The 13960-nt window shown below is 32.8% G+C and overlaps 1 protein-coding gene across 3 annotated transcripts in view; it reads left to right on the forward strand.

Annotated features, from left to right (window-relative positions):
- The window catches only part of Galnt13 (polypeptide N-acetylgalactosaminyltransferase 13), a 522920-nt gene that overhangs the window by 502870 nt on the left and 6090 nt on the right, over positions 1 to 13960 (forward strand). For 2 of the 3 annotated variants that reach the window (XM_074070809.1, XM_074070811.1), the window contains 2 exons: positions 5507 to 5641; positions 13575 to 13775. In XM_074070809.1, the coding sequence (XP_073926910.1) occupies positions 5507 to 5641; positions 13575 to 13760 (321 nt within the window). In that variant the 3' untranslated portion in view covers positions 13761 to 13775. Of the gene's footprint in view, positions 1 to 5506; positions 5642 to 13574; positions 13776 to 13960 lie in introns of those variants that run through there. The other variant, XM_074070810.1, reaches the window with a different exon arrangement.

Raw genomic sequence — 13960 nt, forward strand, 5'->3', positions numbered from 1 at the left:
CCATATTCCCCTTCCCATTCCCATTCCCCATATCCTCCCCCACTCCCGGTACCAAACCTCCCAGGCTGGTATCTATCTATTTAATCTTCAAATGGTAAAAGAAACAAACCCCGTGGCAAGTTGGAGCCAGCAGAGGGCGCTCAGTTTCTGAGCCCTCTGCTGAAGCAGGCAAGGCCCAGGTACAACAGAGGAACTCTTTGCAATTTACAGTACTAGAAAACCAGGTAGATTTCACTAGCATTTACTTGTACTGAAGATCAGAGCAAACATTTGTTTGCAACTTTTAGAAGGGGTAAAGATAAAAGAATATTTTTAAATAAGTAACTATACATATATTAGGACTTATGATGCAATTTAAAAGATACATAGACACAGTCTTTTATTGTATGAAAGAAAGTATTAATTTAATGCAGAATATTTTAGATCATTTGCACAACAGTCTTTGAAAATTGTTTGAATGTTGAAATTTCAGATATTTGAAGACTCATAAAATGTCTTTGGATATACTTCTCTTCTCAAAAGGAAAAATCCAGAACAAATGATACACACATTTACTTATGAAAAACACTTACCTTTTCTAGAATAAAGATGTTAAGATTAAAAGGAATTGATATTAGAATCAGCTAGCCTCCTCTATATATTGTAGTCATTTATGTACAACATTAATTCAGAGACAGAAATCAATCTGACCTCAATAAATCAGTAGTCATAGTAAGGAACTACTTTTTGGATATAAATCTAAATAAAAAATGATTGTGAAGTTATTCATTTCATGCTTTGGAAATTTTAACTAAATGTTAGCACTTTCAGCCCAGACATCAAGATTCATCTGATGTGAATCTAAAAATCAGGCTTCCTACATAAAATATTAAACGACAATTTGAGTAACTGATTTCATGACTTTTAGATCCTTCAGCTAGCCTAAGGAGTAAAAGGAGACATATTAGCTTCCTGAGGTTGCTGTTAAAAACTACCAAATGCTTTTGTCTTTGCATTTGTCTTGAAATGATAGAAATGTATTGTTGCAAGTTTTGGGAGAGGAGCCTGAAATCCAGGTGTCAGAAGTGCCACAGTGCTCTGATTTCTAGTGGAGAATCATCCCTGGCCTTGTCCAACTTCTGCTGTTTGCTAGTAATCCTTGGTGTTCCATGGCTTGTGAATGACTTCCAGTCTTCTTCTGTCACTTCTTGGCTGGCTTTTCCCCATGTGTCTCTGTTTTGTTCTTATAAAGATTCCGCTGGACTCCGATATGACTGTGTCGTGATGACTGATTGCATGTGCGATAAACCTATTTCCAAAAAAAAAAAAAAAAAAACCTTTCACATCTGAGGTACAAGACAAGATGTCATCTTGGTTACACAATTTAACCGTAGTAGGTGGCATCAGAAAATGGAGACTGTAGAATTTTCCCTGGAGAGGTTAGTTGTCCTCTTTCTAGAGAGGAGGAGCTCGGATTCTGGCTTCAAATGAGATCCGAAGGCAGAGGCAATTTTGTGGGTGTGCAATCCATGCAGTCACATAGTGCCCTACCAGTGTGAAAGTTTTGATAATTTTTAAACAGTCTGACCTGTATTCCATTTGGCATTAGGCCATGTAAGTTAAGTAGGACACCACTTTGTGAGTTGCCATGAACTCCTTGCATTTGGCAAGAGTGGCAGGATGTGACCTGATTCACACCAGATAAAGCTGGCTTGTGACAACTGAAGTGAGGGGACTGCACTAGACTCCCTATGATCAGTGTGCCTCCCAAAGTTTGCAAAGTAATAAAAAAAAAGATACTCATATGATATGCATTGTCTTCCTTCTCTTCCTCCTCCTTAGCACTGCAACATTGCAGTGAGAGGCTCCAAAATGGAATTCTCTAAAAAGCTATAAACATCTCACAGCAGGAAGCTTTAAATACCTAGCCGTGCCAGAGACCAGGAAGATGTTATAAAGAAGCAGCTTGAGTTAGGCCTTTTCTGTAGCTTTACCACCATGGAAGAATAAAAACTGACTAGCTGTCTGGGGGAATTTGAGCATGAGCAAGAAAAATGGGAAAAAAGAAAGAAGCTTAAGGCAGTGAGATAAAGAGAAAGAAGATACCTTTTCCCAGTCCAGGCTGCCCAATTTAGAGAAGGCAAAAAATTTGATATTATATGACATTAGAGTTTTGATTGATAATACCAAACAGCACAGTCTAATCTCTGAATTGGAACCCAAGGACACCTAGACAAGTAAAAAAAAAAATCATGTACACTACAGTTTTCACTTAAGAGTAGGCAAAGATATGTTACCTCTTTCAAATTTCTCAGAGGGTTTATAGATTTTTTACGGAATGCATTTTGTAACCCCCAAAATTTACATATTGAATTCACAACCCCCCAATATCTGTATATGGGGAATATATGGGATATATATCTCCAAGTATATGACTGTACTTGGAGATATAGTCTTTAAAAAGATAATTAAGATCAAATATGGTTTTAAGATAGGCCCTAATCTAATATAACTTATGTTTTTCAGGAAGAAACTGGTACACAGACAGGCATAAAAACCATACAAAGACAGGGAGAAGCCCACCTACAAGACAAGAAAACAGCCCTCAGAAGAAACCTATTGACATCTGGACATTGAACTTCCAGCTCCAGAGCTGTTAGGAATAAATATCTGTTATTTAAGCCACTCAGTTTATGATACTTTGTTTTGGAAGCCCTAGCAAACTAATACACTGGGAGACAGTAAAAAATGAGTTGTTTTGGTGGACAAAGTAGCTTTGAAAGCATAATTATCAACAAGGTCCATAAAAAGAACATAGGATTCATTATCTCTTATAAAATAGCTGAAGTTAAATGAACTGAGTAAAAATGGCATTTTGTGGGATTTTTTTTGTAGCTAGACTGATAGGTTATGTACAGGTATAAACCTAAATAGCTGATAATTTTATGTGGTTAGACAACATGAATACCAAGTATAAAACAGAATTTTCAAAGCATTATAGACAATTAAATCTTTATAATTTATATAAAGAACTCTATTTATACATTGCAATACTAAAAGTTGGTATGTACTCATGGAAATATAAACGCAATTGCACAACAAAACAAAAAAGGGCAAATTTAATATAATATATATGAAGTATATCTCTCATGTTTTCCTGCACAGGTGTTTCATTCATGTCAACTTCCCTGCATTTCCTCTGTATAGTGGAAGGCTCAGGGGTCATCTTGCTCTGATTCTAGTCACATTAGCTTAATTCAAGTGATTGGACTGTGAACCAATAATCTCCAAAGTCAATTTGACACCAGAGCATTCAAAAACATGATAAATTCATAGTTTGTGTGACTCAATTCTGTTTTATTAAGGCAAGTATTGGTTACCAACAATAAATCAACTTGGGTTATAACTAGAAAAAGAATACTTCCCATTTCTTTTTTTGTAAAAATGTGCAATGAAACTTTACTAGTAGAGGTAGCTAATCTCAGGTTATCATCAACGTATGTGATAGTGAATTCTTTATAAGTACTGAGGTATGAAATATTTCATCTTCCCATGGCCAGGCATAAATGTTGTAACTTCAGCATCAGGAGAACAGACTGAGCAGATTACTGGGAATTTTGCATAACAACTGAACTCAGAAGAGATGAATCTAAAGAGTCACAATAAGTGAGATTTGCAAGTGTCAGGAAAGTCCATCATCAGATATTAGAAGTTCTTCCTCAAGTCTATGGGCAGGGTCCCCAGGTGGGCACAGGCAAGAGCAAACCCTTCTAGACTTCTATCCTACAGTTCTCAGGTAGTACCTCATTAAAGTAGGAATTCATACACCTCAGAAAAGTAGGAGATGATACTAAATACAAGCTACTGGATGCTTTCTGTGTACTAGGACCTCCCTATCTTGTGTGTATTGTTTTGCTATACCCAAAATGTGTTTCATGAGCCATCATCTACAGTAAGGGATATAAAATAAAAGCACAAAATGACAATTCTGGATGAAAAGATGGTAGACTTGAGGAATAAATAATTACAATCAACCTAATAATTTTCAGATCAAATCAAGGACAAGCATGCCATGAATTTTTTTTATTATTATAAAAGTAAAAAGTATCCTACAAATGATATAAAAAAGTTATTTCTATGAGGTACAAAACAAACCAATCCTGATTTTACATTAGTACTAGAAAATAATGAGGCATTATTCACAGATTCCTTTTTTTCAAGAAAAACTAACCGTGAGGCAAGTATATTAACAGTTAATTATTTTTTTCTAGTGCAAAAGCTGAAGAAAGATAATTTCCAGATACTTATAGAATCAGAAAACGTTTAACAAATATATAATTCTTGAAAGTAAATATGTTAAGAGCTCTACCAATTAAAAAAATGACTTTTCTCTAGTACTTTCAAAAGGTATAGTTTTCATTGTAAAAAACCTGAGAAAAACCCTTGCTCAGGCCATTATTATACTTGCTGTGAAAAACTAATACCAGAGGTGGGTGTTCTGGTGTCTTCCTTTACACTGTCAATTAAATAAAGGCAATTTCAGTGTGGAAGATACTCTTCAAATATTGAAATAATGTTGCAGTGGGCAAAATAAACTTTTGCAGAATTTTCCTTCAGTTTGAGTCAGTACGAGATTCACTTATTTAATTTAAAAACAGTGTAATTAGAAACCCTGTGTAGCATTATGAATTGGCAATCTCTGGTAGACTAATTTCTTCAGCCTGTAGACCAAGGTTTCAGAGTTTCAAGTTGTTTGTAGAGTTGACTTCCTCAGATTTTGTCTGACTGCTTTGGGAAACAAAAGTCCCTAAGATGACCTTTCTCATTGCACTCTTTCTGATATTACAAGGAAAAAAGAAAAACCCACTGAATGTTGAACCATGCTTATCATATATAAATAAAGAAGCACATTTTATAATATGTTCATAATAATTTTATATGTTCATAATAACCCTCACAGTCTTCAATAACCAATGGTATAAATAACGTATTCAGAGTCAGCACAAAATACTAAAAATTAGAGTTTCAATTTGAATTCTCAAGTAGAGTCCATGATCCACCTTGACAACTCCTGCATATGTTGAGAATAGCTAATGCAATCAAGCTTAGACAAAATCATATAAGAAAGATATGCATGTGAGCCTAGCATTAATGAGTTCTCTGGAGAAGATAATTCTACAGTCTTCAAAAACCTACTGACAATATTGTAAAATTTACAAGGTGTACTTATGCTTTTGAAATAAAGATTTAAACTCCCAAAAAAAAAACCCTTGACTCAGGAAGTGAGGAATTTATCACAAAATGCTGGAAACAGGGCCACCATTTATGGAGCTCAATGCAATTTATAAACTTAATTTTATATAACCTGTTGTCAGTTTTACAAGCCAAATAAGTGTTTAACAATTTCATTTGTTAAGCTGAGGCTTCACCAAAATCCTAAAAAAAGATGGCATTCCCCTAGATCTGCTATACTGTGACTTCTTGGTAAAGTAGGTATTATTTTATTAGCTGATTTTTGTATTTTCAGGTGTTTTCTTACACTGCTGACAAAGAAATCCGTACTGATGACTTATGCTTGGATGTATCCAGACTCAATGGACCTGTAACAATGTTAAAATGCCACCATATGAGAGGAAATCAGCTATGGCAATATGATGCTGAGGTACAGTATTTTCTGCAACTTACTCATTATTTAATGCTTAAATTCAGTTCCATACTTCAAAAACAATTAAATCTCAAGCTATTTTTCTGCACTGGCAGAATCATACCTAAAACACGTGAGCTTATATCTGATAATATTAGGTTGCATATGATATAACTAGATTTTTGCTAAACTGGACTACTAGTATAAAATATGAATTACTAGTATAAAATATGAATTCTGCCTAAAATTTGTAAAAGCAGAAATTAGACATGGAACAAACAATCTTTATCTGATGGGTAGCTATGCAGATATGCATATAGGCCAATATTGACAACTTATGTTTTCAAAATTTTAATTTCCTGCCATTGTAACCTCTGATATGTATACATCTCAAACTGAGATTAAAAAATTGATAAGCTTAATAAGATTTATTTGCTGTTGTAACAGGTGTCTCAAATAATTCTTTATACATAAATAATAAGTATAAGTAGTTATATTTATATTATATATTATAAATATAAACAGTAGTAAATATACTAATAAATATAAATAGTAAATATTTTATAGAAATTAATAAACTATTTAGGCATGTAATCAACTAAAAAACCTCTTGTCAATACAGAACACCTTTCTGAGGGAGAAGAGGGAAGAGAAAACAACAAAATTACTGATGGAAATTTATAGCCAGGCAGTGTGTAAAACTCCATTCAGCCATCAGATGGAGCTAATAAAAAAGAAATATTTTCCTCTAAAGGGAAGCAGCCCCAGACACAGCTCCCTCTCTTAAGCTTCTCTTTGCATAGCAAAATGAGTTGTTTAACATTGTCATGTTTCTAACATTATTAAATGGTCAGTGATGTATTTACAAGAAGAACTAAAATTTTTTTCTTACAAGATAAATGAAACAATAGAGATAAATGAGTCTTACAAATGCAGTGTTCCATACAAGCCTAACTATTCTGCAAGAGAAATATTTGAAAAATAAATTTTGTATTTTTCACATTTTAACAAGCCCTTCTTTTAAAAACTTCCTGAATGCCATTTCATTCACATGACTTTGTAGTTTCTTAGGTTGAATAGCACAATATAATGAATTCTTGTAGGTTCTGAAACTGGTTATATAGGGTTAATTTGGGGGCTAAAATTTATATAATGTTACCAGGCTTTTGAGATGAAAAATCTTTTTCTGGGAAAGAATTAAGGACAAACACCTTGAATCTTTCTAAGTTATACAAATGCGTTCTACTGACTTGAGTCTTCTCAATGTCTTGGTCGCCTTCTTTGGCCACCATTTTTTTTTTCTTCAACTGCTATCTATTATCACCATCCTTTATATTAAGCCTATAGGAGACCGTTCTTCTATTAAATACAGCTATGAAAATCTAGACCCCTAATCACCACTGTACCTTTTCTGTGAGGAAAAGGACAGGTAGGTGTACAAAGTAGAAATCCTGCAAGTAGCACTTTTCAATCTATTATACAAAAATATTACATTTTGTGCATGCATATGATGTATTTTAACCTTAGTCATCTCATTACCATCCTTTGATTCCAGTATTTTTAAGAATAACTCTTTGTTCTTGCAACTTAGTTTCTTCCAAGAACCCTGTACTTTATTGGGATTGTGCCCAAAGGAAGACAATGTAGCGTACATTTTTTCAGAAAGAGGAATGATTTTGCATTTTATAAGATGAAGCAGTGTCGAATTTCAAATAACACTTTAAACTTTTCTATAACTTCTGATGGCTCCTATAGTCATAGTTCAAATTCCTTCATTTATGAAATCACTACTGTTGCTAATTAAGCATGTAGTTTTGTTTATATTTTCTGCCAGTCAGTACTATGGTTATTGAATACTAAAAAAAAAAAAAAAAGAAGAGTGGAAAAAAACATAGCTTCACTTAAGTAAATTCATTCTTTCAGATGATTAGTAATTATCTGTTACAATATTTCTATGCACCATAATATTTTAGCCATGTTAATTTCACTTTTGGAATGCTCAAAAGAACTTATGCCCTAAATATTGGGAAATTTTATTTAAAATAAATAATCTGACCATATTAATAATTATGCACTATCATTTACTCTACTCTCATGTGTTTATATGTTCAATATTAAATTATCATCTTCAATTTATCTGATGACATCACTTTGCCAAAATTCAGAATGTGTAAATCATAATGTACAGAAATAATGCACTGCCTTTCTGAAAATTTTATTTCAAAAGTTTTTGGAGGTACTGGAGCTGGGAACTCAGGGCTTCAGCTGGCCAGGCAAGGGCTCTGTCACTTGAGCCACACTCTCAGCAGCCCTTTTTGCTTAGTTATTGTTCAGATGAGGTTTCATACTTTTTGCCAAGGCTGGCCTCAGACTGGGATCCTTCTATCTCTACCTCCCAAATAGCTGAGATTATGGTATGAGCCACCATGCCTGGCTTCATCCTTGAAATTTGGTTGTGTCTGTGAGGTCGTTAAAAAATAAATAATTTTTTATGGAATTCAAATATAATATTGTCTTTTTCATTATTTCTGTTACTTTTAAGTTTTACCTTTAAGGTTCTTTTTCTTTGCCAAATATTCCAGTACTTGGTATTGAAAGGGCGATTCTAGGATTAGTAGCATCATCTAGGACATGTGAGAAAAGTAGAATCTGAGACACTTCTCAGTTCACTAAATTCAAGGCCTTGTGTTTTTTTTTTTTAATAAAATTCTCCAAGTCATTTTAAATAAAAATCTCCACTGTATAAAGTTTGGTTTATACAGTGGCCAAACCTCTACATATCTTCCATGTTCTTTTTATGCACCATTGAAAAATATTGCAAACTTAGGAAAAGACATAAATATACTTTAGAATATGCAAGGCTTCTGTGGGTTCTGAGGGAGGGTAAGGGAGCAAAAGGATAAGAGGTGCTGATGTCAGAGAGAGGACATTGCTCAGTAGCTCTGTTCTTTTCATATTCTAGCCAAGGAAAATAGCCAATGCTGCTTACTACTTTTTAATTCAATTCTTTATCATTTGCTAACAAGGGCAGAATTATTCTTTGAGAAACCTGTGAGGTGACGAGCTTCAAAGCAGAAAAAACGCTGGTGAAGTTCAGAGAATTACAGAGTTAAAGCACACCTTAAACTTCTCTTCATCAGGAGAAAGCTAAAGCACAAAGATTACCCTGATAGCAGCAGAGCTAGAATTCAGGTCCAAATAATGTTTTCAAAGAAATCTAGTTATCAATACAATTATGAATCTCACCATGTGAGTGAAATATTCCATCACCTTATTTCCCATAGTCCTTACAGTCTTAGAAAGAAATCTCATAAATTGTTAGAGAAAACTTATAAAATCCAGAGAAAAATGAAAGCAGTGTCATGAACATCAAAATCTGGAGTTTGTATTATGGTTATGGCTTAGCAGAGCAAGCAGAAATGAGAAGGGAATAAAATTAATTGAGGGCTATAATTTTGTCTAATTTCTTGGGCATTTCTTACAATATTCATGTAAGATAGATACTGTCATTCTCTATAATTTTCACATTAGTAAGCTGAATCATAGAGTAAATGTCTTATCTGAGTTTGCCCACCTAGGTTTCCTGCAATAAGTCCAGCAATTTTTCTAGTATTGTACATTGCCTCTCAAAGTTGTTGCAAAACTATAAATAATTAGATTCATTCACTGGTGATGATCTAATAAGCTAAATGTACAGTATTGCAAGCAAATAATTAAGTGCCAACAATTATTTGCAGACCAAGTTTTATTCACATAATAATTTCTTCTTTCCTTAATCATAGGAAATTGTTCTGCAATAAACATAGTCTGCTTAGATAAATAGGCAGTCATAAAACTATTTTCATTATGGTCTAATTACTTTCATTTTTTAGTTACACATAAACATAGTATAATTAATCTCTAACTGTTTCACCTTTAACTGAATGGAAATAACCACACGTTGGTAATAATATGTGTATATTTGGATAACTTTGATTTGAAATGTATAGTTCCTCATTTTTGTAAAGAAATGTTTTTAAAATAGCACATGTGCGAACTTAATTTTCTGTCACTTTATACTAATCTAACCTGTTTGATTTGGGAGCAACCTGAGCATCATGAGCAAAATTGCAAGGTATCTGCCTGGTCTATAATCTATTGAGAAAATTGCTCCCACACTTCAGTACCATGAATTGCCTATTGTCACAGAGTTAAAGAGGAAAAACTAAATTTCATCTTAGAAATCAATTTAAAATTATTTTCATAAAAGCCTGTTGTGCGTTCTGTTTTATTCAGGTTTTCTCACATGCCATTTAAACATCACAACTGCATTCCAATGTATTTGGAATTTAGATTTTTCTTGCAATATGTGCACTTAATCACATTTCTTTTTGAACATCCAGGCAGCTACATGCTGTTTGAAAATCTAATTTTAGATCAGAACACTTATGCTCAACAAACACTATGCAACAAAGAAAAAAAAGAGGCAAATATGATACTAAAAATAAGTGGCGTTTTTCATATGACTGAGCAAGTTGACTGAGAAGATACTTGTTCTGAATTCCATATCCATTTGTATTAAATGCGTCCCAGAGCCAAAATGCAAGGATTTTTTTCAGCAGGTAAATTATGTTGGATTGTTATTTGTTGAAATCACAGAAGCTTATATTTAGACCTTATGTAACCAGCCTCTTTTATTCACCTTTGTCAGAAAGCAGGTAAATGGGAATATAATTTCCAGGTAAGTGATCTGTAAGTGAAACCCACCCATCTCCCTGTGTAGAATCCCTAATAAAGCAATGGCTTAATTTACCTTTTGAAGGTGTGTACATTAGGCAGGTATTGCCTTTTTATAGTCCCACTGACCTGTAGCTTTCATTTCTCATTAGAATCAATTAGTGAATAGAAATTTCAATAGATTAGTGTAGCACTTGTAGTTCCTCTTTGTTGAATAGTTACACATGGTTTTTAGAATATATATATTTGACTGTATGGAATATATATATATATATTTGGCTATACAGCTTACATTATCAAGTAATCATATTATATATTAATCATATTATTTTAATAACTTTATTAAATTAATTTTTAAAATTATTTTGCATTTAGTCAACAGGGGAAAACTATTATCTATGTTGTTAAATTAAATATAGGAATCCAAGTTTCTTATTTTAGTTATCATAATATAAAATAACAATTCATTCTGTGATTTTTATTTGAAACTTAGTATGCTAACTGAGATTTGTGGGAGTTTCTTAGATCAACAATGCAGTCAGGTGTATTTGCTCATTAATATATCATTTTTTAACCTACTGTGGTTCTTATTTTGTCACTAAAATTGTTTCCAGGTTGGCTTTAAATCTTTGGAAACATAGATTTAGAGATACTTCATGACATATCTTGTTCTAACAAAACATACAAATATGTTTAGAGACAGAAATCATTACTTTCTTATGCACCTTAAAATAGTACAGTTGAAATTTTATACATCCCAGGAAATAATAATGCTTTACATTCCAAAGAAGAATGATTAACCAATGCTACATGATAAACAAAAGTCAGTATTAGGGTTCACATTATTCTACTTTGCAGTCAATGTTTAAAAAAAAAAACATAGGAAAAGTTGTTTGGCTGTAAACTGCATGTCAGCCTGCATGTCACATTGCTTTCAAAATTGAGTTAACATGACAGCCTCTTAATGAGACACTTGCAATAAATATGACAAAGAACTGATATGTTTAATAAAGAACATTTAAAGGCTAAGTTGTTCATGCATATAAACATGCAAGAAATTAAAGAGTGTAGATTAGCTGTAGATAGACAATGGAAAGTTTACCATTGTTAGTTGAAATAAATATCAAAAACACATACATAAGATACTTCATTATGTTATTTTATTCATTTCTTTTTCATCTTGTAAGGCAAAAAATGTTTTTAAGAAGGAATATGTAACACTGGTGAAGATGCAGAAAATTGAAACCCAGACTATATCCTGCTGTAGAGCTGCCCTGTTATTATTGCTAAATTATTGTTACAGACTTTTTGTAAAGAGCATTGCCACTTTGTGTTAAATGGTCATACCTTTGACTTTGTAATTTTGCTTCTAAGAATTATTTGTAAAAAACTATAGTAGACATAGAAAGATGTTCAAAGAAATTTGTCACAGCATTATTTGCAATAGTTCCAAATCAGAAAGATATTTGCTGTAAATGGAAAAGATAATTAATTTTGGCAAATCCATTTCATACTATTTTTATTTCTTAGTGGTATTTTTAGATTATTTTAATGATAAGAAAGTAGCCCACAGTATAAGTGGAAGAAGGATATGAAGAAGGATAGTTAATTTGATGACCTCAATTATACATATACATATATGATAAAATTACTTGAAAACATAAAATATTAATGATTTTATCTCTTCTAGACAGTATACACAGAAAAATAAATAAACCATAGCTTTCTTTCAAACAGTGACAGCTCTGAATAATTTTGTGGGGTTTTCTAATGAAAAATAAATTTTATGTCAATCCAGTTGAAATTTCTAATTTTTCTCCTTATTAATGCCTTTTTAAAGGTACCTGGAATAAAATTTCTTTGAAATTTTTTGTGGTGTTCCATATGATAATGATCTCTGGGGAAATGTTATGATTATGTTTCTCATCAGATTTTTACACTGTGTTCCTTTGCAGCACTGATTTTCCTGGCCCTGATTTCCTAAGCAAAATTGCTTTGTTCTTGTTTTATGCAGGAAAACGCCTGTAATTTGTTTTTCTTTTCAATAAAACATGGAATTCACACTTCCTAACCCTAGGGTATTTGATATTTACATGGCATTTACCAAGAATTGTTCACTGCAAGAAGAAAAATCACTGAGCATAGAGGATGATCTAGCCTAGACATTTCATTTAAGTATATAAGAAGCTCAGGTTTGGTTTTAAAAAAAAAAACCCTAGAGTTCTTAACAAGTCAAGTTACATCATTAGCTGTACCATTTTACAAATAACATATGATGTATTATAATCCTACCTTTCCTATCATTACAAATAATGTATACACCATTTTTCTGTACAAGATAAATCCTTGAAAAGATAAATCCAATGATTGTGTCCATTAAGCATGCAAGAGATGTAGTTTATTTTAACAGTACTTATTTTCTGCACTGGCCATTCATTAAGTATTTTGAACAAAAAACCGACTTAGTATCTCTCACGTGCTGGCACTGGGCATCAATGACGTGAGTAGCCCTGGTTCATGGCCTTTCTGGAGCTTATGCTTCTGCAGAGGAAGTAGATGGAAAGTTAGAATCATACAAATGAACTAATTAATTGATAATTATGTTTGGAGCAAATTTGATCAAGTTAGGAACCCAAATAGAGTTTATCTCCTTTTTTTCCCTCTCTCATTAACTTTCCAATTGATATCTAATGAATATGTCAGTGTACATGTGGAATATTTAATAACTCCTGCTTAGCCCTATAAGAACTTTAACAGAAGCAATTTGAATGCCATACTGGGCAAACTAAAGCAAAGCCTTAAAAATAATTTTCCCCTAGAGATTTTTTCCTGGTGTCAACTTTAGTTTAAGGCAGAGGAATGAGGAAGCCAAAAGCTATAATTGGAAACTCTGGATTAATTGGCTATTTAGAATGTCCATGCACAACTCATTTGGCACTAAAAGAAATATTATTACTAGATTTTGAGAACGTAATCTTTCCTGTGCCAAATAACCTTTTGCCTAAAATATTTCATCATTAGATCTCAAGACCCTCTTCCTAGTCTCAGTCTTATCTCTGTTAATATCATTCAAAATCATTCTAAAGGGTGCTGCTCACAGCTTCCTGGATGCAGTTATTGTGACACGTGTCTTCCATCCTTATCCAGTAGAAATTGTATGCTGCCTGGGATGATTGATTTATTATTACCTTTGTACTTGACTATATCATTATTCATTATTTTCTTTGTCAAACAGACTCACACTCTTCTTCACATAATCACCCAGTCCTGTCTCTCAGTAAGCAAATTGGCAGATGGCTCCCAACATCTCACTGTGGAGACATGTAACGATAGTGTTTTGCAAAAATGGCTACTAAGAAACTATACACGAGCAGAAGTTTTTCGAAATATTTTTGGGAATCTCACTGATTACTTTCTCTAACGATCTGAGAGGTTTGTGTTGCAGAATTATTAAATTTAGTTTAGTATTTTGTTATGTTTGGTTATTGAAATCTGGAAACTTAAGAAAAAATTTTATGTGGTATTTCTCCGCGGAGGTTTTTTTTTTTTTTTTTCTGCGTTTTACTTCTTACCTACATTGAATGTGTTAGCTAGAGTTTAGTTTATTATTAACAAAAAGGT

The sequence above is a fragment of the Castor canadensis genome, chromosome 4 (assembly GCF_047511655.1).
Source record: "Castor canadensis chromosome 4, mCasCan1.hap1v2, whole genome shotgun sequence".
In the NCBI taxonomy this organism is placed as follows: Eukaryota; Metazoa; Chordata; class Mammalia; order Rodentia; family Castoridae; genus Castor; species Castor canadensis.